Source organism: the organism of the source record quoted next, unplaced genomic scaffold (genome assembly GCF_019419815.1).
Source record: "Pyrus x bretschneideri cultivar Hongxiangsu unplaced genomic scaffold, Pyrus_bretschneideri_v1 Contig51, whole genome shotgun sequence".
Taxonomy (NCBI): domain Eukaryota; kingdom Viridiplantae; phylum Streptophyta; class Magnoliopsida; order Rosales; family Rosaceae; genus Pyrus; species Pyrus x bretschneideri.
The window spans coordinates 831,988-856,910 of NW_025999789.1; the positions used below are offsets into that span (position 1 = coordinate 831,988).

The window sequence follows — 24,923 nt, forward strand, 5'->3', positions numbered from 1 at the left end:
CATTTGTTACGTTAACAAAAAAATAAAAGGCTATTAAAAATGACTTGTCGTCTAAATGTCACTTCCTTCGGGATGCAATCACTACCTTTATGTTCATAGGGAGAAATTTCGTGGTGCAGAAGTTGAACCATGTGTTTCCTCCGGCCGAAGGTACAAAACACACTCTCTCTCTCATTCTACGATTTGTTATGCTAATTATGGCTCAATTTTGATCTCACTACCTTCGCACATGTTCATAGTCTCAAGTTTTGTTATGCTAATTTGTTATGCTGCGATTTGTTATGCTAATTATGGCTCAAGTTTTCCTACACAAGACTCTCTACTTTGTACACAAGTATGTTCAAAAGTATGAACGTATTATCTGAGACTCGCAATAATCATTCGAGCACTGCTAGAGAATTACTCAAAGGGATCAAGTGATTATACTTCTTTAGATGCCGCACTGATAACATGACGTGGTCTTTCTTTGAATTAAATCAATCTTTCACTTCTCTTCATTTGCCTTTGTAGATAAGACACTTCTCTACATCTAAGAGTATCTCCAAACGAAACGTCAAATTCAAAATGTCAAATTTGAATTTAATGGCTGACTTGGCAAGTAGAATGCCTTTGGAAATAGCAAAAATCAAATTTAAAGACTGTTTAAAATTTGACATCTCTTTGTCCATGTTAGCTTAGTCTTATTTTCTATGTCATCTTTGACATCTCGGTTGGAGTAAATGGTATGTCCTTTGTTACCGCTATATGTTTATGTGGCATTTTAGGCACATCTCTTTATCCATGTCAACTTAGTCTTTTTTTCCATGTCATATTTGACAACTTTTCCATGTCATCTTTGACATCTCGATTGGAGTAAACGGTATGTCATTTGTTACCGTTATGTATTTATGTGGCATTTTTGGCATCTTTTTAGAGATGGTCTAAGACTATCTTCAAAGGAAATGTCAAATTTTGAACCTAAAATTTAAATTTGACAACTTATATGACATTTTGACATATTTTCATGTTTTGTTCTCCACCCGATATGTCAAATTAAACTATTATTTTATTACTTTATTATTTCTTTCTTAATTTCTATCTTATACTTTAAATATGTATAATTAAAATACATCAACACTATATTCGATTTACCATGTCTTGCTGAGTTGCGCTACTTTGGTTATGCTCATATAAAGTGGCAAGACATGCAGAAAATCTATTGACCTCCTTCTGGATTACTCTCGAACCACTTGTTTGGTTGCTGATTAAAAAAGAAGAAATAGGTAGTGTTTTAAACCAACTCTACCGTTCAACAATCAAATAATAAATGACATTGCTGTCGTTCCATGTCATGCCACAATAAATTTGGCATTTCGGTTGGAAGACTGTCTTTTTTTAATGTTATAGTTGTTGACCCTAAAAACTATCAAGCCTACGTGGCGCACAGGCCGAGTAATTAATAAGCTAACTATGTCATTCAGTTATGTGCGGGATGTGCCAACTTGTCGGCTGAGCTTGGCTGAGGAGTAAAATATGCTGATATCGCATCGTGCGCGCTGTTGACTTCTTAATCTTGCAACTACGGCCGATGAATGAACACATCTCGGCCTTCGGGCTCTAAAGTCTGAAGACAAGGCTGCTAGTTATGCGAAGTTCAATATCAAATTTAGCTTTCAATGTGCCGAATGTAGTAACCTAATAACACTTCACTTCGCCGAGACGGCTAATAAGATGATCTTTACCAACAAGGACTCAAAAATCCTTGTCGACCGAGACCTGGATAGGTAATCAGTTGGGCAAGAAGCAGTACTGTTTATCCAAACTGAAGGTGCTCCTTGATCAGCGGATTCTACAGCTCCAATGCTGTTTATTCAAACTGAAGATGTCGCTGGTTGCCTTCACAGTGCTGTTTATTCAAACTGAAGATGTGTCGGCGGGAAAAAGAAAATAAAAATCTCAAGGTTATTGAGAGGTTTTGCGTAGAGTGAGAGTTTGCGCATGGTAGTTTGTGTGTTGAATTGGAGAGGGCTTCGAATGATGCGCTTCCTCCTCTATTTATATCAATGAACCTACTCATGGCCGAACCAGAGACGTACTCAGACTAGAACTTCTTATCCCAATCTAATTATGATTCGGCTAGTCCTAGTCCCAATGGGTTTCTGAACTAAGCTCTATAATGAACCAGATTCATTCCCTGATTCTCAGCGCCTTCAACTTTAAGAACCCTTATGGTATCAGGATTCAACCTTCGCCTTTATCCAAATCAATCCTTCTCGTAGAAGGACTCGGCTGAAACCTCGACAGGGCCGGCCCATGACAAGATTCTAAATAAACACCATTGGACCGATAATATTTTTGAGCTTGTCCTAAAATAATATTTTGGGTCCAAACAATAGCTTATGTGGATAATTTGACATCTCTTTTGGAGATGCTTTAATGGGTTACAAATTCAATTCTCCTCTCATTTGGTAAACCTTGAATTACAAAATTTTACAAGTTTGGAGTATGTCAACAACTTGTTTGATTCGTCCAACATCTGTTAAAATAGAGTTTTAACAAAACACTTCTGATACTGTTCATTTTTAACGAAAAATCACATTTATACATTTCCTTAGTACTATTCATTGTACCTTTAAAAATAACTTTTCATTAAAAAGAATTTTTTTTTTTTAACTTTTCGTTAGTTTTTCTTTGTTAAAAATCTTGTACTTTTGAGCTCACAAATTTGACGAATGTCCCAATTTGTCCTGAAGCAAATGCAGCCACGCGGTCCACACCCGAAGAACCCTCCCCTTCTCATTTGGTTTGTTGTCCCGCGTCATCCAACACTTTGACTCGGCGCCTCTCTCTCCCCTCTTCGTCCTCTCTACCAAACCCTAACCCCCAAATTCCATCCCCCCCCCCACCAAACAATCAAACCCAAATCCCCCCAATCGGACCCCAGCCCGACCCAATTCACCTCCGATTGCCTCCAATTCCACTCCCACCCGATCCATTTCTTAAAAATTCCAGCCATGCCCAAGACTCCCGAAGCTTCGCGGGATTAATATAATGATCGGATCGTTGAAGCACCGTACGAATTCATTTTATGGGTTTGAGCAATGCCGGAGCTTCGCAGAGGAGTCCGCCGAGGCCGTGCTAGGGTAGCGAGCAAACCCTCCGACCCACCGCCGCGGTCGCGGAGGACGCGTGCCACCGTCGCCCGAGAAGCCGCCGCCGAGGCCGTGGTGAGGCCCAGGACGAGGTTGGCTGTGAGGAAATTGAAAGAAGAGGAGAAGCAGGAGCCGGTGCCGGTGCCGGAGGAAGACCCTGTGATTGTGATATCGGTGAAAGACTCTGATTCGGAAGGCAGTAAGGGAGAAGAAAAAGTCGAGGAAGATAAGAAAGCTGTGATGGCTGACGATAGTGGTGGCCTGAGTGCTAATAAGGCTGCTGGGCAAGAAGAAGAGGGCAGTACTGCGCCTTTCCCTGAAAAGGTAGCCATTTTTTCTTGTTATTTCGATGCATTCGGTTGTGGTTTTTCCTTTAAGTTGGGAACTTGGGTGGTATTGCTGCTGATGATTGCGTTTTCTGTTTTTTTTTTTTTTTTAATTGTTGTTCTTTGATTGTTCAATTTATTGGTAGTGGACTATATTCATTGGTTTTGGAAGCATTTATTGTGTTTAGTTTGATGTTCTTGTGAGAATTTGATCCTAATCAGTTAGTTCCCTTTTTGGGACCAGTAAAGGAAAGATTTTTTCAGTGCCAGTCTGGTAGTCATACTCAAAAGTTTCTGCGAGTAAAGTGGGTATCTTTAGTTTAATACTTGTCTGCTATGCTTTGTGCATGCACCTAGTTGGGTTAATTTGGTGGTATTTAAAAGAATTCTTCAAATTGGTGTAACTTAATGATACATTTGATTGTAACAATTTAAAATTTCATAATAAAAAGGATTAGATTTTGTGTCAACTTTGATATGTTTAGTAATATTGTGATATTTGATCTGCTTTTTCAGGTTCAAGTAGGAGGGTCACCACTCTATAAGGTAGAAAGGAAGCTGGGAAAAGGTGGGTTTGGTCAAGTGTTTGTTGGCCGTCGTGTTACGGGTGGAGTTGATCGTTTAAGTGGTGCTGGTGCTATAGAGGTAAGTTCCAAATTTTCTTATGTTGAAAGAAGGCTGTACTGTAAAATCTTTATTATTTTATCAGTAATTGTCCTCATGGATTTATTTCTGAATTTTGTATCAGGTAGCACTTAAATTTGAGCACAGAAACAGCAAAGGCTGTACTTACGGTCCTCCATATGAGTGGCAAGTTTACAAGTGGGTCCTTTTCTTCTTATTAGATTTACAGTTTTTCCATTGTTATTTCTCAGGGTGATGTGGTTAGGTGCATTACGGTATATTGCACATTGAGACACTTACACCTTTGCTAATTAATTGGTCATTTCTAATTGTTGAACAGCACGCTTGGTGGTAGTCATGGTGTGCCGAAAGTACATTATAAAGGAAAGCAAGGAGACTATTATGTTATGGTATGAACTGTCTTATCTCTTGCATCATTCCCTTTCCAATAACTGGTTGAAGTTTCTTGTTTCCTTGTACCAAATACGTTTCTTATTTCTATATACACAGGTTATGGACATGCTAGGGCCTAGTTTATGGGATGTATGGAATTCTTCTGGGCAAATGTGAGTATTTAAGATTATTATCCCCTTTTATCCAGACCTTATTCTTTATGATTATCCATTCATGTACTGTTATCTTTAGATGCAAAAGCTGAATATATCGTTCATTCAGCCGAAAATTCCAGTTTTATGTTTTTCTGTGTGTATTCTGTGGGGTCTGAATGGAGGCAAATCTGAACCAATTTGTTTTGAGTCACGATTTTAAGGATTACCCTAAAGTTAACTTTAAGATGCTAGGGAAATAGAAAGCTTGAGTTATGTGAAGGTTTATGGCTTTTGATCTAGTCTGTGGGTATGTGTTCTTAACTGATTTTGATTTTACGTGGAAGAGCACGTGCATGTGTTTCTAACTTTTGACTTCAGCTTTTGAAAGATTTATTCTTATATTTTGTTGTTTGTGTTTGAATGAGCACAGAATGTCTGCAGAAATGGTGGCTTGTATAGCTGTCGAGTCCTTATCAATTCTAGAGAAGATGCACTCACGAGGGTATGTGAATGAGTTGCTGACAATTTTATTCACTTACTGGTGTTTGTTTTCCCAATCTTTTTGGCTTACTATGAATGAATTTTCTTCAATCCTTTAGTTTAAAGAGAACAAATTCCTTATTAGATTTCTAATGCAATTTCAAATCATGACTTGTTGACATTAGCTATGTGCATGGAGATGTAAAGCCCGAAAACTTTTTACTTGGTCAGCCATCTACAGCTCAGGAGAAGAAGTTGTTTCTTGTTGACCTTGGATTAGGTGTGTAAATTTATTTCATCCATGGCTTGTCTCGCGTTGTTTCATTTACTTCCATTTCTTATGTCTTCATCACCTGATTTTGCAGCGACAAAGTGGAAAGACACTAGTGGGGGGCATGTTGATTATGATCAACGTCCTGATATGTTTAGGTACACTAATATCTGCATTTTTTGGGCTAATAGTATTCACTAGAATTTTTATCTTTGGCCTTAAATCCTTTCTGTGTTCCACTTCCAGAGGAACTGTGCGATATGCTAGTGTTCATGCTCATCTGGGAAGAACTGCTAGCAGAAGAGATGATCTTGAATCTCTTGCTTATACACTTATTTTTCTCCACCGAGGCAGGTTACCATGGCAGGGCTATCAGGTACATTATAGGATTAAGTTTAGAGTCTGCTTTACTCCTTTTAATTGTGTTTTTTATCTGAACTATACTTGCTCCTGTTTCAGGGTGATAACAAATCTTTCCTAGTTTGCAAAAAGAAGATGGCAACATCTCCTGAAATGCTGTGCTGCTTCTGCCCCCCACCTCTAAGACAATTTCTTGAGGTCGTGGTGAACATGAAATTTGATGAAGAGCCTAACTATTCGAAATTAATATCGTTGTTTGAGGGCTTGATTGGATCAAATCCTGCTGTAAGGCCGATTAAAACTGATGGTGCTCAAAAGGTAACTTTAGTTACATTGTAATATATAAAGTTTCTTTTTGTTTGTCCATTGGGATTGTAAACTTATTTACTATGAATTTTTTCAGATTATCAGTCAGGTTGGCCAGAAACGGGGTAGATTGAATATTGAGGAAGATGATGATGGGCAGCCAAGAAAGAAGGTTCGGCTAGGAGTACCTGCCACCCAATGGATTTCAGTTTACAATGCTCGGGTGCCGATGAAACAGAGGTAGAAACTCATTTTGCAATGTTGTACCCTTTGTCTAATGTTGTACCTTTTTCCTGTCTGTCGGTAGATGGTGGAGTTTAATTGTTTCCTTGCAGATCAAAGTTATCTTTGATCCAAACTTGGAGTGGAAAGGATGATTAGAATGAGAATTCCTGACTGCATTTTTCCTCATGGCTTGCTCATCTCTTATTACTAGGTATCATTACAATGTTGCTGATGCGAGGTTGGCACAGCATGTGGAGAGAGGGATTGCAGATGGTCTGCTTATAAGTTGTGTGTCATCTTGTTCTAATCTCTGGGCACTTATTATGGACGCTGGAACCAATTTTACTAACCAAGTTTATGAGCTCTCCCCCTTCTTCTTGCACAAGGTGGATTTGTATTTCCATGCGTGTTTATATTCATATAAGATATTATTCTCAAAAAATTGACAGACTTGTTCCAATTGGACAGGAATGGATCATGGAACAATGGGAGAAGAACTATTACATTAGTTCTATTGCCGGTGCTAATAATGGAAGTTCCCTTGTGGTGATGTCCAAAGGTATGCTGCTTTAGTGATTATTTGGGGCATGATCTGTGAAGTTTAATTGTGTCAATTAATAAAGCTGCATGATGCATTTGTGTTTGTATCTGACACTACTGTATTTGTATTGGACATTCATGTTTTGAGTCTCTTGACAGAGGTTTTTTTATTAAATATCGATAACGAGTCATGTTTTCTTCTTATGAAGGGGATCTTGTTGTTTTGTAATCTGAAATTAGTAGACAGCATTTGTACTTGCAAATTTGAAAATCCACATCAATTTAATTCATTTTCATCACTAAATTATTCAACTGTGACCCTAATGGTGCAGGAACTCAGTATACGCAACAGTCTTACAAAGTAAGTGATTCTTTCCCCTTCAAGTGGATAAATAAGAAGTGGAGAGAAGGATTTCATGTGACCTCAATGGCAACTGCTGGGAGCCGGTGGGGTGTTGTTATGTCTCGCAATGCAGGCTTCAGTGATCAGGTGAGCTGTGGCCGTCTTGTTAGCAGTATCTTCTGTTCGCTGTGGGGTTTAGGCCATTTATGGAGCATCCAACTTTTTGACCCGAGTTTAAAACAAGTGGATCCTGGTTATGGCAAAGAGATATGCACTTCATACATGTATTAATTGCGATCAGTAGCATTTCATGAAAGCTAACATGTGACTTTGCCATTTTGTTTTTGTAGGTTGTGGAACTTGATTTTCTCTATCCGAGTGAAGGCATCCACAGACGTTGGGATGGTGGTTTCCGCATAACATCAACAGCTGCAACTTGGGACCAAGCAGCTCTTATCTTGAGTGTTCCGAAGCGCAAACCTGGTGACGAAACTCAGGAGACGTTGCGTACATCTCAATTTCCAAGCACACATGTGAAGGTATGAAATAATAGTTCAATTTGGTTTAAATTTATCTTTTCTAGTCACATAATAATAGTAGATTATTGACATCCTCGCTAAATTCTGGTCTTCTTATGAACAGGAAAAATGGGCAAAGAATCTGTATCTCGCTTGTTTGTGTTACGGGCGCACTGTATCTTGATTCCTGTGTAACTCTCAGGAATTGGTAAGTCGATATTTGTAGACGACTTGGTTTTTCTTTTTCTCCCTCGCGGGGTCAATATATTTGGAAGAAGAATTTGTTGTACGAGAGGAGTTAGCTGCAGTTGCGCAGTTTCTGTGTACGATAAAATGTTTTATGAGCCGTATAGTTGGCTTTTATTTCAGAGTTTGTCTTTGAAGTTAATTATGTAGTGCTTTTTCTCTCGTTTGTTCTTTCTCCTGTTACAATGCAAGATGCGCATCTCTTTGCTTCTCCAAACCATGATTCATATCGTGCACGTAGGACCTATTGCTGTGATTAGGGCTCGTCATGGTTCGGTTTAGGCCTTAAACTGCACATGGATCTGTTTTAACTCAACGGCCTCGATTGTTTTGGTTGAGACCTCAATCAGGTGGCAAAACTTGAGAAAGGGATCCTATTCAGCTCCCAGTTTGTCACTTTTGTTTCAACTCGTAAGCTGCACAACGAACTAATATAACATTGCGGGCGCCTTGGATCGCTCTGGTTTAGAACTCAAGCCGCTAGCGTGATTAATCCGAGCAAATCAAACTTCGTGACCGGTTTGATTTTGTTGTTTCAGTTCAGAATCAATTGAATACCATCTACAATAATAAGGGCGACTGTACCAAATTGCATAAACTATTAAGAGTATTGAGTGAATGAATTAGATAACGAAGCTTTGAGAGAGAGCAATTGGGTATAGACTGGAGCAAGAGAGATGGAGATTGATGGAACGGTATAGAAATATGCAAAAAGATTTGCACATGATCATTACAAACATGGAAAAAGCGTATGATGGGGTCCTAAGATAAATTCTTTGGAGAATTCTCAAGAAGAAAGGAGTATGAGTAGAGAGTAAATGCATTAACGAGACATATTTAAGATGATATCCCTTGGCTTACGCTTTGCAGATAATATAGTGTTAATAGATGAAATACATGAGGGAGTAAATGGGAAGCTTAACCTTTGGCGGGAAGTATTTGGGATCTAAAAGTCTTTGTCCAAGTAGGTTGAAAATAGTATACATAGTAGTTTTAATAGAATATTAAAGCTGAAATCTGAAAAATAAATGAACAAAAGTTGTAATAGGTCCCAAAATTAAAATTGGGTGGAGAAGGTGAAAGCAAGTAGATTTTTATGACGATGGCGGATGGTCTTGAAACCATGATGGTTAGCCCATGCTTTTTTTTTTTTTTAATATTTTTTTTAAAGAAAATTGCAATTTTTTTTTTCACAAAATATTTTTATTCATGATTAAAAGTAACTTTATAAGACAATTGAAAGTGGTTTTATCATTCATTGAGCAACAAATGCATTTTTGATATAATATTCAAGCCAAAACTGCAAAATAATGGATAAAATTTTTAATAGAGCCTAAAACATTACCGAAACGAGACTCCTTGCAAAAGAATGTCAACAAAAAATCTTAAATTAATTTTAAAACTTCATGGTGCGGAAGGTGAAAGAAAGCAGATTTTACGGCCATTTTTTTACAAATTTGCCTAGAAACCATGATGGTTAGCCCACGTTTTTTTTTTTTTTTGAGAAAAATGCAAATTTTTTATTTTTACAAAATATTTTTCGTCATGGATAAGTGTAACTTTATAAGGCAATTGAAAACAGTTTTACCATTTATTGAGTTGGAAATGTCTTTAATAGAATATTTAAGCAAAAACTTAAAAATAAGTGGATAAAAACTATAGTGGGGTTTAAAACATTGCCGAAACGGGACCCTATCTGCAAAAATATCAACAAAAAGTCTTACATGAATTTTCAAAACCTCACTGTGCGGTTAAGGTGAAATCAAATAGATTTTATGACGATTGTTGTACAAATTTGCAAAATAGCTTAGAAATCGTGATGTAACACACCAACATTTTTTTTTTGAGAAAAATGCAAACTTTTTATTTTTGCAAAATACTTTCCATCATGATCAAAAGTAACTATATAAGGCAATTGAAAACGATTTTACCATTTATTGAGCCAAAAATGTATATTTAATAGAATATTTAAGCCGAAAACTAGAAAATAAAATGACAAAAGCTGTAGTGGGGCCCAAAGCATTGCCAAAGCAGGACATCCACAAGAATATTAACAAAAAGTCTTACATAAATTTTTAAAACCTCACAGAAGCAAGTATATTTTACGATGATTTTTGTACAAATTGCAAAATCAGCTAACTATTTTCCGTCATGATCAAGAGTATTTTTATAAGGCAATTAAAAGCTGTTTTACCATTTATTCAGCTTCAAATGTATTTTTAATATAATATTTAAGTAGCAAACTGACAAACAAATTGACAAAAATTGTAGTGGGATCCAAAACATTGCTAAAGTGGGACTCCATCCACAAGAATATCAACAAAAGTCTCACGTAAATTTTCAAAACCTCATGGTGCGTTGTAGGTTAAATCAAACAGATTTTATGACGATTTTGTACAAATTTGCAAAATCACTTAGAAACCGTGATGGTTAGCTAACATTATTTTGAATTTTTTATTTATGCAAACTATTTTCCGTTAGGATTAAGAGTAACTTTATAAGGTAATTGAAAATGGTTTTACCATTTATTGAATCACATATGTATTTTTAATAGGACATTTAAGCCGCAAACTGAAAAATAAATTGATACAAATTGTAGTGGGGCCAAAGCATTGCTGAAGTGGGACTCCTTCCAAATTAGTATCAATAAAAAGTCTTACATAAATTTTCAAAATCTCATGGAGCGGTGAAGGTGAAAGCAAGTAGATTTTATGATGACTCTTGTACAAATTTGCAAAATCGCCTAGAAACCGTGATGGTGAGCCCATAACTTTTTTTTTTATTTTTTTTTTGAGAAAAATACAAAATTTTTAATTTACAAAAATATTTTCTGTCATGATTAAGAGTAACTTTGTAATGAAATTGAAAGCAATTTTACCATTTATTAAGCCACAAACGTATTTTAATAGAATATTTAAACCGAAAACATAAAAATAAGTGGACAAAAACTGGAGTGGGGCCTAAAACATTACCAAAATGGGACTCAATCCACAAGAATATCAACAAAAAGTCTTTACATGAATTCAAAACCTCACAATGAGGTGAAGGTGAAATCAAATACATTTACCATTGAAGATGAAGAATTTGAGAGCAAGAAATATAGGCTTGGTTTGGGGGTTTTCAAACAGGGCTAACCCGAACATAACCAATTGTCGTTTGGTTTCATTTGGTTAAAATTACACTCTTTCAGCGTACAAAACTAGATTTGACTGCTCAAATTGGTTTGGTTTAGCTGATTTGAACAATTTGGTCGCTTGTTAACTTGTATCGAGCGCGGTGCATGTAGATTTAGATTATTAAGTGATATTTTGTTTCCTAAATTCTGATGAATTAAATCGAATCTTGTAAATTAACCTCCTCAAGAACATCATAAAAGATGGAAATAAAAATCTTGTAAAACTTGAAAGAAAGGAGAAAAAGAAAGAAATATAATATCTAGGAAGGGAGGGACCAAAATAGAAAGACGACTGAAAGAGGTCGATGTAGGGTCCCACCCAGTCGCACTGGAGAAGAAGATGATAAATAAGAGTATCCTGCTATGACACATGGACACACCAGAGAGACAGAGAGAGAGGATGATGGCTTCTTCTTCTTCCTCTCATCTCTCAGCCATCCCACTTCGCTTCTCCAAATCCTCCTCTCCATGCCACTGTAAGCTCTCTCTCTCTCTCTCTCTCTCTCTCTCTCTCTCTCTAAAACTTTGAGTGCCCATTAACGAACTTGTTGAAAGCTGCCAGTTTCTCGTAATTTCCATGCATATGGTAATTCCAAGTAGCTTTCATTATTTTGCCTTATCTCTTTCTTCATAGTATTTACGAGTTCCTGCTTCCTTTGTTTCTCGCTATGCGTATATTAACTGCTTTATTAACTGTCATCACAGTCACTTAACTCATAGTTTTCCTTTACCAAATTTAATTGCTAACTACTTGGTTTTGCTTTGTCTCTAATGCCTGCGTATTCATTTTTGCGTGTATAAGCTTAATTACGGGAAAATTTGAAAGAACAAGGAAAACCAAATTACATGATGTTCATAGAATTTTGATGAAGTAAAGTTATGATGGGGTTTTTCTGTTCTTTGTTGTTTTTTTGTTCAAAAGTTTCGAAATTGGTCTTAATCTGAGTAGGGGTTTACTGCTTGGCTATTTGTATCGATTTTCCGAGTGAAGAGATTTTACATGGGATTTGTTTTCCTTTCTGGCACTAAAGATTTGAGAAATTGAATTTCTGTGACAAAAATTAATGTAATATCATGAAATCATAAATCTTTACTTCCACTCAGAATGCAGTGGGAGATCCTTTTTAACTCTAGAACCCAATATCCGCTGATAGTATTTGCCTTTTCATAAAAGAAGGAAGACAAGATGGATTCAGACTTCTGAGTACTCGGATTGTGCTTTTGGAGTTGTAGCCAGTGAACATTTTGATTCTTAACTCTCATCCCGTAATGCAGCACCCAACTGTTATGAAAATTAGATTGATGTCTTTGAATCTTTTGTCACTAATTGGTGAAGGGAAATGATTTTAACTTTCATTTGTATGTCCAAAACTTGGCAGTCAACTCAAAGTCTCTTGGGTTTCATGTAAGAGCGAATCTTGAGAATGAGAGCAGCAGTCCAGGGGACTCAGAACACTCATCTCAACCATCGAAGGTAAGGATCTTTCGTTAGATTTAAGTATCTAGTTGATTATTAGTGATTACAATAGTTTATTTGACTTTGAAGGTACGCATGATTCAAAGAAATTATGGCCACTGTTTATGGCTTCAAAGTGCGGCTAGAACTGAATTCATGCTCTTAATGGTTCTACTTTAAGTTAACGTTTCTAGTATTTTGTTGAAGGCAGTCTTTCCCATGATTTCCTCCGCTGCGAAACGGCCTCAATTTTGCTTGATATATTAGTTTTCTGAGAAATCAACTTGTGTAGATTACTGTTGCCAATTGGAACTTTTGAAACAAATTTATCATTCTTATCAGATTAGCTCTATTGTATGGTAAAATTTGATACTCAATGATTTTTTTCATCAATAAGATAAAGTTACAAAGGTTCAGTGACCACAGGAACCTCAAGTCTCAATCTCTCGGCGACTGTGTCTCACATGTCTATGTTCAACTGCTGCTTTGATAAGCAATTCTGCAACCACTTCTGCTCCAAAGGCACTTGCACTGGATGGAAGCGATAGACCTGGTTGCCGGAATTGTGGGGGAAGTGGTGCTGTGCTTTGTAAGTATAATTTTTCATCTAGGATTTCTGCCCCCAAAATTCTTTTGTACAGATGAATGTGCAGATAATGTTGGTCCCGAGGTTCAGCTAGAAAATCAACTTCAACGTTCAAATTTGTTTCCAAACTGTTTAAAATAGTGATTTTCTTTGTTTTTCTACGAGTTCTTATATTCTTTTGGAAATTATGAGTTCCTATATTCTTTGGTCTTTGTGTTGGCTCTTAAATTTTTTTGAACAATGTCGAGTTGATATTTTTGCTCGTTAGAGGAGAAACAGATTTGCTTCTACCTCTTATATATTAGCTGTATTATGTTAGAGAGTTCAGATGTAGATGTTTTATCGGAGCATAAAGAATTCATGAATGCTACTTGGGTTTCGGTTTTCATGGAAATTAGTGTTTCTGTTACTTATGGTATCCCCTTCATCCGCGAGACGTTAATTTGCTTTTCATTCAGGTGATATGTGTGGTGGTACAGGAAAATGGAAAGCTCTTAACAGAAAACGGGCCAAGGATGTGTACGAGTTTACGGAATGTCCAAACTGTTACGGTATGTCACTCATCACCGATACTCATATTCTGTTTCAGCATATACTCCAAGATTGTTTCATGCTTACTATTTTTTGTTTCAATATTTCAAACTGGTTAAGCGTTTCCTTGAAGGCAAAAGTTCCACTTGGATTGTGTAAAAAGCCAGTATACAGTTGTAGAACTAAAAAACACTGTATGGTTAATGCATTTTCTTCGAGAAGTAATTCTCTGTTGCTGTAAACAGGACGTGGGAAACTCGTATGTCCGGTTTGTTTAGGGACCGGTGTACCGAACAACAAAGGTCTTCTCCGGAGGCCTGATGCACGACAGTTACTCGATAAGATGTACAACGGCCGGCTACTGCCAAATTCATAACAGAATCGTTCTGCATCAATGTGACCTCCCCACAAGAGAGTTGATTTCCGGCATTGTGACCGTTCGATTTTCGTGTACAATCATTTTAGAAGCGTTATAAAGCTAAAGATGTATGTAAACCATATATATAGCCATCCTTCCGCTATGTCGTAGCAGAGCTCCCATTTGCACACTATTTCCGCTTAATGGATGTCGATTTTATTACATCTCAATATATATTTTCGGTTTTAACAGAGCCTGTAGCTACGGACTGTTGTTCTGCAGACATTTTCTTCTCTCTTCACGCAGCGAAACAAAAAAGAAGTTTACGGACATAAGAAGCATTGTATAACATCAACCGACGAACAGTTTGCGTGCGTTTGTTCGTATACAAAGCTTACATGCATTGAAACTGTTCAACAAATGGTATGTGAAACGCATCAAAATCACGTAAAGGAATAAGAAAAAAGAAAGACAAACAGAGATTTCCACTCGAATTGCTTCCTAGAAGACTAAACTGCTCGCGCAGGCCGCAATAGTTTCTCGAGCAAAAATGTAAAGGGCGCGCAGTCCCCAGTCTACTCTTCCGTTATTAAACTGACCTGAACGAAAGAGGAAATCATTTCCTGCAAAAAAGTAAATAGATTACTGCAGATATCGCTTCATCTTCCAACAAATAAACTCGAACACTTGGGATTGACCTTTGCAAAAGACAGTTAAAAGGCCTTCTCGCAAGGCCATTTGCCTACTTGGTACGGAAAAATGAGATGCGCAGAATCAGGGCTGAGTGTTCGGAAGCTTGACAAGTACAGAATGCTCCGGTTTGTGATCACATTCGAAGTCAAGATGAACAAATGCTCGCTCAACGTCTGGAAGTTTCTCAAGCTTTATCTGGAGGGTCTCTCCAATGGCATGTGCCTCTTTCAAGGGCAACTCCTCCGGGAGTTCAATGTCAACCTGTTTTAACAAATATAAAATTTCTAATTAAACTAAAAAACAAAATATAAAATTTCACAATCTATTTCTTGATATAGAATGCAATATGCAGATGATACGGTTTAACTCCGTGATTTTGAAAGGTTTGAGACAAGTTTTCTGTCATGAAAATATAAGAACGAAATTGCCCGTAATATGACTAACCTCTACAAAATAAAGAACACCAAATGTGTAAGCACGAACTGTGTCAATACGCTTCACTTGAGGGTGCATTATGGTAATGTATGTCAGTTTTTGTAAGAATTCCGGAGGCGCTGATTGTCCCACGAGGGAAACTGCATGATGTCAATCCCATGTTAAGCACAAAACATTATGAACATTTTCAAATGTCTACTGTCAAGCATGAATTCAACTCATTTTAATAAGATACTGTCATGAACACTCAAGAAAACAGAAGAAAATTTTGTAAATTGATAACATGAAACAGATGATTTAAACGATTCTGATCCTATTTAAAATTCTTGTGTTTCATACGTGCTTATTTAACATTATAAGCGGAAAACCCAGCTGATACCATGACCATTAGTCACGTGAGGTTTATGTGAGATCAAAGGGCAAGGAAGAAAAGCTGGAAAAAGTACCTGCATTTTCTAGAACAGTTCCGGACCAATTTGTAATCGTGTATATAGCAAGGATAATAGCACCAGTAGGATCAATCCACCACATAAACTTATCAGCAAGAACAGCAGCCACTAATCCTACTACGTTCGTTACCACATCAAAATAGTGATCCTGGTAATTGCATTCAAGGAAGTCATATAACGTGAAAAAATAGAACTGAAATCCCGTAAAAAGAACTTGCTAAAAAGGGAAGAAACAAAAAACCTTTGCGTAAGCACGGACAATCTTGTTCCCTGAGGTCCTGCAGTATAACCAGAGTGCAAGTTTTACCATGGTGGCAAATATCATGATTGCGTACAACCACACCAATTGGTCTGAGGTCATCTTTTCCGTGGCATCACCGGTTATTAGTTGTTCTAAAGCCTGGATCAACACCTGAAAACCTGTAATGAAGCGGAAGTGCATAAAAGTTAAGCCGGTTCGAAGTTTATATATGCAACATAGTCTAGTTTAATTATAAAGTTTTCTGCAAGCCTAATTGCATACCTTTTATGATACCGTTGTGACTCTAAAGTTGGTTCTTTTGAGTACATACATCATGAACACCGGTATACTACCAAGAAATTTTCTAGGACTAAATAGTATTCACCTCAAAACTATTATTTTTCCTGCAGATTAAAGTGTCATTGAGCACACGAAATAATTTTTTCTTCGCGTTACACTCAGAGAAAAAGATATCTAAACCATAAACTTTGACTACAATCCAGTCTTTATAGAAAACCGTCAATCAGATTATAAGAATTCAATGCGTTGCTCCTTGTTTATTTTGCCTAATCCAAATAAGGAACATATGAGCAAGCTCTGAATCATTTCCGGTTCAACTTTAGATTGGATTATTAGATATTTCTCATGATCTTTGATAGCCCCCATTATTGATCTGGACAACAAACAAAGCGAAAATTCGAAATAATGCAGACAATTGGTTCTGACATGTTCTTCAGCAAACAAAATGGAAGCTAAAAGGAAGATATAAAACAAATTCATCTGGCTAAGAAGTTGACAATATAACGCGGGGCAAGGGAGACAGGAAAAAGCAACGGAGGCTGAGGGCAATAAAAGGTATAGTGACATACCGAGTGTAGCCATGATAGCAGCAAAGATGATTATACCGACAGGCTGCACCCTCAATTTTCCGATAGGATATTTATAGATATTGATGTTCTTCATTGACAGGTGAGTGAACCAAAGTATTCCACCGGCCATGAGATCGAGCAAAGAATCTAGAGTCGATGCAGCAATGGCTATCGATCCACTCTTTACAGTAGCATAGATCTACACATTCCAAAATTATTATCTTAGAATTGTAAAATGCAAACATGAAATCGCGGACAAAATGTAATTTGTTTCAAACATATATGGCTTATGCTATCATATAAACAAACGAGATTTTCCTGGCGCAATTTTTAATGCAACTTGTAGCGCAAGTGATTAAGAGCGTTTAATCTTGAACCCGAGGTCTTGTGACAAATTAAGTACCTTAAGTCCCAAGAGAATTATATTGGCATAGTTGGATATCTTCATTGCTCTTTCATGTTGTGCTTGTTCCTGGAGATCGTCCTCGTCGACGCAGTCGGCTGCCACCGCAAAGTCAACCTCCTCAAAGGATTTAAGTGTTGCAAATTGGGCTTCATAGTATTCCTTTTCTCCTACAGTATATATAGACCTTCCAGGATCAATAAATTGCTAGAAACAAACCAAATAAACTCACTCGCACACAAAAACAATTCCAATTACAATTGTAGCTTCAAGAACAAATTGTACTACTCTGTTTGTTTGGCTGCTGAGAAAATGAAGGAAAATAAATCAAACATAATTATCTTAAAACCAAACACCAAACCGGCTCTTGGTTCTTCAGAAATTGAAAGAAAAGCATAAAAAGATAACTCTTTCCCCAACCATTAATATTTTCCAACAGAATAACGAATTTTTCTTTCTACATTTTCCCAGTTGCCAGAGAGAGACCTCGGTTCAAGGCGGAGGTACGAGAGAAGTCAATGTCGTCAGGAGACTCGGGGTCGATACCGGCACGGACCTTGTCAGGGAGCCTCGAAATGAAGTCGTTTCTGAGTGAGTTGTACGAGTTTCTTCGGCTCAGTCGCCGGCTGCGTCCGCCGCTGCCCAACAGCGGCGTTTTCACAACGCCCGTTTCCGATTTTTCCTCCATTCGAATGACCGGAATTATGTAACCCGATTCCGAATCAATCTCTCTGTGTCTGTCTCTCCACTTTTCTCTCTCTGCCTCTGGGTGAGAGAAGAAGGAAGCAGATCTTAAAAGAACAGAGGAGGTGAGCTAACCGTAAATTGAATTTCGCACCAAATATTTATTAATCGATTATCTTATCTTATTCTCTTTATGTCTTGGAAAAGGAAAAATGATCCCATAACGACACGTACGCACGCTTACAACAGTCTTCTGTACTAGGGCCCACCAACCCATCTCTACGGGAGAGGTGTAACACAAGTGTTGGCAAGTTCTATTTTTATTGAAGTGATACAAATATATAGTAAGACTTGAATTACTTGTTTGTGCGGAATACGACGTAACATTTCTACCATCTTTCTAATAGGAAAGAGACCCGCATGTACAGGTAGGTTCTATCTTTATTGAAGAGATTGTACAAATGTGGTATAAGAAATATAGTAAGGGTAGCATTACTGAAACACATATGTATTCTTTCAGAAAACCTCAGCAGTACATGAGAAATTTATTAATGACGAAAAAAAAATGACATTTAGTTAGGAGGACATAAACGTTACCATTCTAGAAACAAAAACAAAAAAAATACAAACAAAAGAGGAGGGACATAAGACCTAACCTTTCTATCGTCAAACCTAAAAGGTCTAAACATGCAAAACAAGCCGAACAACACCACAAAATTAGAAAGTAAAAAAAATCCAAACATATATGCATTGTCCATTAATTTTGATTAAGCAACCAATTTCATAAATATGTAATGATACTCTCTACATTAAGATTTGAGATCCTCAACAAAATTAGAAACCATGAACAAACTGGCAGTTTTAAATTATTATCGATCCCTTTATTTAATACAGTTTAATGATTAAATAATCTCTCGTTGATTGCTATCGACATAGATGATCTTCAAATACCAAACCAGAAAATGAAATGTTTTGACTACAACATATGGACGACATTCCAATAATAGGAAACAAATTAGGGCAACTCGATCTGTTTGGTCGCATGGCATGCCAACTGCTATTTAGAGGCAACAACTGATAAGTTTTATTATTCAATATATGGGTTTCTTTGTTTAATTATAAATTTGATGAATAAATTAGCAAGAAATGATCAACCTGATGTGGTTCAAATATTTTTTATTTAAAGGCTAATAATGTGTTTATGTCAACGGCTGAGAGACAGATTCAAATTATAAAATATAAGGTCAAATAATGCTTTACATGGACACAAAGAAACGTTAACACGACTTTTTTAAAAGTAGAACTCTTCGTAGACTCTTTGTTATCTCATACTTTTAACATAATATTTTATAATATTAGCACGAAAATTAACGTTAAACTGCTAAAATGACAGCGAATTTATAAAAAATCTCACTTTTAAAATAATTCTCTTTTAACTCTTAGCGCTCATGTCTATAGATTAAGTTTCCGTTTCTAACTTTGATACACTGGATATATAAGGGCCTTGAATCGTGAAGCCCCATATCTGATGGGTTAAGTGATGGCATGAAAACAATAATGATAAAGTACAACTACCTCTACCTCATGTAAAAGAAGGCATGGAAGAACGGAAGGAAAGTTATATCAGTTGTAGGATGGGCTGGTTCCCGACGATAACAGAGAATTAACAGAAATATTGTTTTTGGGTTTAAATCCTAATGGATTTCATTACAAAAACTTAAATCCGAATTTTTTTATGACGATGACTACCTTCCAACTATCGGATTACCACATGAACCATTTATCTAATTAGGCCAATTTATTAATATGAAATTCTCAAGATTTATTCATGATCCATTACATATATTAAATTCTAATCACGTACTGTAATTAGAATTCTGGATTTTGCTGGATATATACTACATCTGAGATTCCTGCACTCGTACTAGTGGATTAAAATATTTCAATATGCATAGTGCTTAAGTAGAGGAATTATATCCCTACATTTATGTACGCACGGTGGTCGCAATTTTGCCATTTGCTCCTAGAGGGAAAAACCCGCCAGGCATTGTTGCATTTCCAGTTCCATACACGATCCCCAAAATCTCAGCTGGTGTCCTTGCATACGAAAGAGAGTTAGGATCGGCCGATAGGACGTTACTAGACGTCCGATTCTCCGCCCCGAGGATGGTGGGTACTATGAGCCCTTCATCTTTGTTGCCACTCCCGCCCAGCCGATTCCTAAGTGCAGAAATTTGGTTGGTGAACTCAGCCACCGTGAGGATGTAAGGAAACACCTTCTGATTCCTTATCTCATACAGTAGCGCACGTACCACAGCATCTTGCCCAGCCTCAACACCCAAAAGTGATGCAACCAACTACATATATATGCACACCAACAATTTAATTAGTATTGATGAATTGATTTTCATTAATGTTGAAAACCAATAACTTATTACTTAACATCCTTGTGGCTAGATCGGTTAATGTCGATCTTAGTCCAAATTGAACATTTTATGCAAATTTTGTGTAATTTTGTTATAGAGTTATGTTTGAAGCCATAAAAGTTTGTTACTTCAGTTTAGCCAAGTTAGCAAGAATATTGTGCTCCACTCTCTGTACACAAGTCCCCTTTAATATTATAGATTAGTTTAATATACTTCTCTTCTCGTTTGAGAAGCCATAGAAGCTTATTTGACCCTTAGAATGAGACTTCTTCCCACATAACATCTTGTTCTAATTTGGGGTGAATTTTAATGAAAAGATTAGAACTGATCATGAAGAAAAGTACTAAGGGGCCGTTTGAAAATATTTCATTTTCAATTTTTAGTTTTTACTTTTGAGTAGTCAATAAAACAATTTTTAATTTTCATTTTTGAATTGAAAGTAATTACCAACAAGAATTCAACTTTTAAAATGTGAAGAAAAAAAAAACTGAATAAAAACTAAAAACTAAATGGTTATCAAATGACCTCTAAATTTAACTAATTAAATAATTATTTCTTACACCGAGATTAGCAGGAGCGGTGAGGTTTGGGATGACGCCAACGTAACCTCCGATACCCACATAAGGGATCAAATAGGCTGCCAACAGAAAATTGACTGAGTTTGCATAGGGATCGAATGGAGGGACCAGGTTGAAGCCCACTGCTTGGTCAAATACTTTTGCAAAATTCTGACGGCTGAGATTTAGAAGTGGCCTTGGAAATCCTCCTACTCGTGTAAGAATTGCCCTGAAATCCATTGAAATATAGGAGTATTTAATACCACCATGCATGGTTATGATATTAATTAAATGGGTCATGTTATTACATGTGAGAGACCCATTAGTATTAGTATTATTATTAGATAGTGTTTAAACTATAGTGTTAATTTTGTATTTTTTGAAAACATAATTTATAAATTTTCAATTTGAATGAAAATGAAAAGTTTTATCTTAAGGTCGTATGATAATCATTTCGTTGTCATTTTATTTATTTATTTATTTTTTAAACTAAAAATCGAAATCTTGTTAGTTATTATTTTCAGTTTTCAGTGTTCAAAAACATGAAAACTGAATACTACTTTCTTGAGTTTTCAAAATTTGACCTTGTTTTTCCACTTTTTGGTTTTCAGTTTTCATTTTTTTTTTTAAACTAAAAATTAAAAGTAGTTACCAAATAAGATTTCAATTTTTAGTTTTCAAAAAAGTTAAAAGTGAAAGCCAAAACTAAAAACGAAATAGTTATCAAACAACTCTTTAGCCCAACCAATATCTAACTAGAGTATCTTGGGTGAATGGCTACCTGAATACATCTCCTTACCGTGCATGGCTGTGCGGCTAACCAAGCACAAAACAAATGGGCAATGGTACCAGTGAAGAGTCGCTTGGATTGGGTTATTTTGAAGTTTAAAACTATATACTAAGAAAAGATATTTTGTACTGTTTCATAAGGGTTCATATAAGAAAGAGTTCAACAATAGTGGTTTGATAAAATCTTATAATTTGGAATGCTACTATATTGTAAGGATGTGATCGTTTTTTTCTAAAAAATAGGTGATCATCAACGCACTGTAGTAATGCATTAGAAATAACAAAGTTCTTAACTTGATCGTATTTTCAAGTTTTTAACCCATATTCATGTGCGCTTTGACATTGGTTTTAGCCCAAGTGTACGCATAAATTAGTTATTTGATTGCCTGATTATTTCTTGAATTTTCTGTGATTAATATAGAAATTAAACCCTATCTTTCGAAAAACCTGATATGACCAACTTCTTCATAACCGAATTCCTCGATGATAGGGGCGACAAGAGAGTCGAGATTGGCCTTCTGAGCCCCAATGGGAGCCGGACCTCCTTGGGTGAGGCTTGGACTGATTGTGTCGAGCCCTGTGCCAAGAGAACCGTGCAGAAAAAACTCCGCCTCCATGAATTCCAAGTTCAAGGCAAATTGAATCAAATCGTCGTCATTGGCTTCCTGACCTGAAGCAGTCATGGCCTGAAAGCTGAGAAGATTGAATGCAAGAACAAAAAGAAATGCAGTGCTGAAATAATAAGATATTGAACCAGCTGTTGCCATTTCTAATTTCATGCAACCAATATATGAACTATATTTTAACAGTTGTGGATATTACTGAATGAAACATACGTTAGTACTAACCAGCTTATATAGGTCATGGATTCGTGGTACATTAATTTCGTGTGAGAGAGAGAGTACGAGCAAGAGAAAGGATTATAGGTAGTGGATTCGTGGTACCGCAAGAAACTTGGTTGCATTTACTTAGCTCTTTCTCATTCACCCTAGTACTTGTTCTCCTCCTATATTTGCAACTTGCAGTACGATGCATTACAATATGCTTGGGCGATCGAAGGAGCTTGGTAAGTAATTAGATACCCAATTAATTAATGTAGTGATGTAGTAAAATGTTTTAAACTGGTGTGAATTGGGTAATTTTTTTGTTGTGATGATCGGATTATGACATGTGGTGTTAGTACTTTGTGTCTTATAAACTTATAGTATGAATAAAAAGAGAAATGATAATCACACTTTGCTTTCTTTCTTATATATTGTTGAGAGTATCAATTTCACATTGAGAAAAAAAAAATTGCATTTGTTTATAAATAATTAATCAGACTATTTCTTATATTGTCATTTAGTTTTATGGTGGAACCTTAACTTTTTTCATGGTATCAGAGCATGTTGTCTCGTGTGTGAAGGTCAACGGTTAGACATGGTCCACGTTACCCGAATTGTGTTGTCCACGTAATAGGCATGAAAATTTGTGACATGTGCTTCATGTCACCCGATTTATGTTGTCCATTTGTCGATTTAATCACTGAATTATTCCCCATGTGAAAGTCCTTGAACTATTTTTCAAATAAATAAGTCCTCTAAACCCATTAACAACTGACAAATTCATTCTACTAAGTTATTTTATTCAATTTTATAACAATTTATGTCACGTGACACACTTTAAATGACAAGACTATCATTTTCTCGCTCATAAGTCCTTAACGTTACACATAAGTTACGAATTTAACTATTGATCTACCTTAACTCAATACACTATTTTTTTTAATTTTTAAATGTGCCTTTAATTCATTAAAAATTGTCGTTTCAACCCTCCAAATTAAGTATAATAATTAAAGTAATACTCTATAATGGAATAACATCTTTTTAAAGTCATTAAAAATTATGGTTTGAACTTAAGACCAGTTGTGTATTGGAATAAACTTCCTATTGTAATAATGTATAATGTTTCTTGGTCTCGTCTTAAGGAAATATGCATTCATAGATATAAAATTATCAATGAGTACAAAAATATGCAATGTCACAAATAAAAAGTTAAGATATTGCTGCTTGAAGGAGCTTGGTTGATCGTTTAAGTGTCTTAGATATTACTGCTTGTGACACCTTAATACATGACTATCCTCTAACCAATCCAGAAGATCGTTTGCTTCCAATTGGGGTATGCTTTTTTCTTCATAACTTAATAAGAATCTTTTCAGTTAACTGATTTTTCATATTGGCCTTGGGTGCCATGGCTAATCTGATAGATAAAAAAAGGGTATTCAACACCCTTTACATACATAACGAGACCTTGAGAACCAGGGAACAATACCTTGGAGTACAAGTAAAAAAAAGTACATATGTGCAAGAAGTAAAATACTTTGCACCCAAGAAATCCTATTTAGGAGATACAATATTCATTAAAGATAAATAAGTCAATAAATAAAATTCTCTTACTATTATAAAATTAAGTAAGAGTAGTGCTGCTAAACCCATGTCTTTGTTTTATTTCCCCACCCACGCCACCCATCCCACCTGCATCAAATTAAACATTTTTGTTTACAAATTTTCCCTCTTGCAAAATGACCTTGAAGGACCTACATAAAGACTTCTAAATAAAATTAAAATTGAAAATGCTAAAAATAAAAACCCTAATGTCGTGACTAGGGGTGCAACTCGGATGGGTTGGGCGGGTTGGAAGGTCAACCCAATTCTAACCCAACTTTTACAATTCGGGATCGGGTTCGGATTGAGTTTATTTGGGCTCGGGTTTAATCGGGTTTGGATTTACTTGGGTTGGGTTCGGGTTGCCCAACTTTTTCAAGTTTTAATCGGGCATTACCATCGAATTTTAAATCCTATGTTTTTTAAAGCACCCGCACATGCATGTATACATCCACAAAGACATCAATCTATTTGTATTAGCAAACAACTGACCTTAAAATCACTTTCCCTCAAATTTACTTGCTCAATAGCCTGCTTCGTCTGAATCGGCACAAGAAAGCAGCATAAGAAACAATCACAACTCAAACTGTGAAGCAGATCTCAAAGAGAGGTCGAATAGTTGCAATATTAATTTAATAAAGGAAGTTGTTCTACAGGATGTGATATGACAAGCAGAATAAACTTAATATGATTCCTTTCAAGTCAAATTGTATATCATATTAGTAGGTTCTCATGAAGGTGCGAAGGTGCAAAGGTCATTGAGAAGTATGTTGCATAGCTCAACCTAATCGGGTTTGGTTAATCAGGTTGGGTTGGGCAAATGATCAACCCAATCCAACCCAACCCAATCAATAATCAGGTTGGGTTCGGACGGGTTATAACTAAAAAAAAATCCGTTTGTTCAGGTTTAAAGTCGGGTTAAACATGAGC

General features: G+C 36.3%; 4 protein-coding genes across 4 annotated transcripts; 2 read left to right on the forward strand and 2 right to left on the reverse strand.

The window, feature by feature from the left end:
* Window positions 1-2,807: 2,807 nt before the first annotated feature.
* LOC103954016 (casein kinase 1-like protein HD16) lies at window positions 2,808-8,060 on the forward strand. Its single transcript, XM_009365824.3, has 16 exons — window positions 2,808-3,455; window positions 3,974-4,102; window positions 4,206-4,279; window positions 4,422-4,491; window positions 4,592-4,647; window positions 5,060-5,131; window positions 5,295-5,389; window positions 5,475-5,538; window positions 5,627-5,756; window positions 5,840-6,058; window positions 6,144-6,286; window positions 6,483-6,657; window positions 6,740-6,830; window positions 7,144-7,301; window positions 7,505-7,693; window positions 7,797-8,060. Exons 1-16 carry the CDS (start codon window positions 3,081-3,083, stop codon window positions 7,854-7,856), a joined length of 2,100 nt encoding a protein of 699 aa, XP_009364099.1. The 5' UTR covers window positions 2,808-3,080; the 3' UTR covers window positions 7,857-8,060.
* A 3,356-nt stretch (window positions 8,061-11,416) lies between these two features.
* LOC103954014 (protein PHOTOSYSTEM I ASSEMBLY 2, chloroplastic) lies at window positions 11,417-14,288 on the forward strand. Its single transcript, XM_009365822.3, has 5 exons — window positions 11,417-11,569; window positions 12,473-12,567; window positions 12,976-13,138; window positions 13,594-13,686; window positions 13,912-14,288. Exons 1-5 carry the CDS (start codon window positions 11,464-11,466, stop codon window positions 14,040-14,042), a joined length of 588 nt encoding a protein of 195 aa, XP_009364097.3. The 5' UTR covers window positions 11,417-11,463; the 3' UTR covers window positions 14,043-14,288.
* Window positions 14,289-14,352: 64 nt separating this feature from the next.
* On the reverse strand, window positions 14,353-17,958 carry LOC103954013 (metal tolerance protein 4). The gene is made up of 7 exons (XM_009365821.3): window positions 17,601-17,958; window positions 17,115-17,284; window positions 16,712-16,910; window positions 15,843-16,021; window positions 15,599-15,749; window positions 15,162-15,292; window positions 14,353-14,978 (listed from the first exon to the last, which is right to left on the reverse strand). Exons 1-7 carry the CDS (start codon window positions 17,800-17,802, stop codon window positions 14,799-14,801), a joined length of 1,212 nt encoding a protein of 403 aa, XP_009364096.2. The 5' UTR covers window positions 17,803-17,958; the 3' UTR covers window positions 14,353-14,798.
* Window positions 17,959-19,618: 1,660 nt separating this feature from the next.
* On the reverse strand, window positions 19,619-22,371 carry LOC103954012 (desiccation-related protein PCC13-62). The gene is made up of 3 exons (XM_009365820.2): window positions 22,018-22,371; window positions 20,785-21,010; window positions 19,619-20,155 (listed from the first exon to the last, which is right to left on the reverse strand). The coding sequence occupies exons 1-3, from the start codon at window positions 22,347-22,349 to the stop codon at window positions 19,784-19,786; spliced, it is 930 nt and encodes a 309-aa protein (XP_009364095.2). The 5' UTR covers window positions 22,350-22,371; the 3' UTR covers window positions 19,619-19,783.
* Window positions 22,372-24,923: the final 2,552 nt, after the last annotated feature.

What these genes read in the sequence shown, in the direction of transcription:
- LOC103954016 (XM_009365824.3), top strand. Translation starts at nt 3,081, where the DNA reads ATGCCGGAGCTTCGCAGAGGAGTCCGCCGAGGCCGTGCTAGGGTAGCG. An exon ending in GTGGTGCTGGTGCTATAGAG is followed by an intron (nt 4,103 to 4,205) that starts GTAAGTTCCAAA and finishes ATTTTGTATCAG; the next exon opens with GTAGCACTTAAATTTGAGCA. An exon ending in TCTTGTTGACCTTGGATTAG is followed by an intron (nt 5,390 to 5,474) that starts GTGTGTAAATTT and finishes CTGATTTTGCAG; the next exon opens with CGACAAAGTGGAAAGACACT.
- LOC103954014 (XM_009365822.3), top strand. Translation starts at nt 11,464, where the DNA reads ATGGACACACCAGAGAGACAGAGAGAGAGGATGATGGCTTCTTCTTCT. An exon ending in GGGAAGTGGTGCTGTGCTTT is followed by an intron (nt 13,139 to 13,593) that starts GTAAGTATAATT and finishes CTTTTCATTCAG; the next exon opens with GTGATATGTGTGGTGGTACA. An exon ending in GGAATGTCCAAACTGTTACG is followed by an intron (nt 13,687 to 13,911) that starts GTATGTCACTCA and finishes TGCTGTAAACAG; the next exon opens with GACGTGGGAAACTCGTATGT.
- LOC103954013 (XM_009365821.3), bottom strand. Translation starts at nt 17,802, where the DNA reads ATGGAGGAAAAATCGGAAACGGGCGTTGTGAAAACGCCGCTGTTGGGC. An exon ending in TAATTCTCTTGGGACTTAAG is followed by an intron (nt 16,911 to 17,114) that starts GTACTTAATTTG and finishes TGGAATGTGTAG; the next exon opens with ATCTATGCTACTGTAAAGAG. An exon ending in AACTGTTCTAGAAAATGCAG is followed by an intron (nt 15,293 to 15,598) that starts GTACTTTTTCCA and finishes GACATCATGCAG; the next exon opens with TTTCCCTCGTGGGACAATCA.
- LOC103954012 (XM_009365820.2), bottom strand. Translation starts at nt 22,349, where the DNA reads ATGAAATTAGAAATGGCAACAGCTGGTTCAATATCTTATTATTTCAGC. An exon ending in GAAGAAGTTGGTCATATCAG is followed by an intron (nt 21,011 to 22,017) that starts GTTTTTCGAAAG and finishes AATGGATTTCAG; the next exon opens with GGCAATTCTTACACGAGTAG. An exon ending in CCGCTCCTGCTAATCTCGGT is followed by an intron (nt 20,156 to 20,784) that starts GTAAGAAATAAT and finishes ATATATATGTAG; the next exon opens with TTGGTTGCATCACTTTTGGG.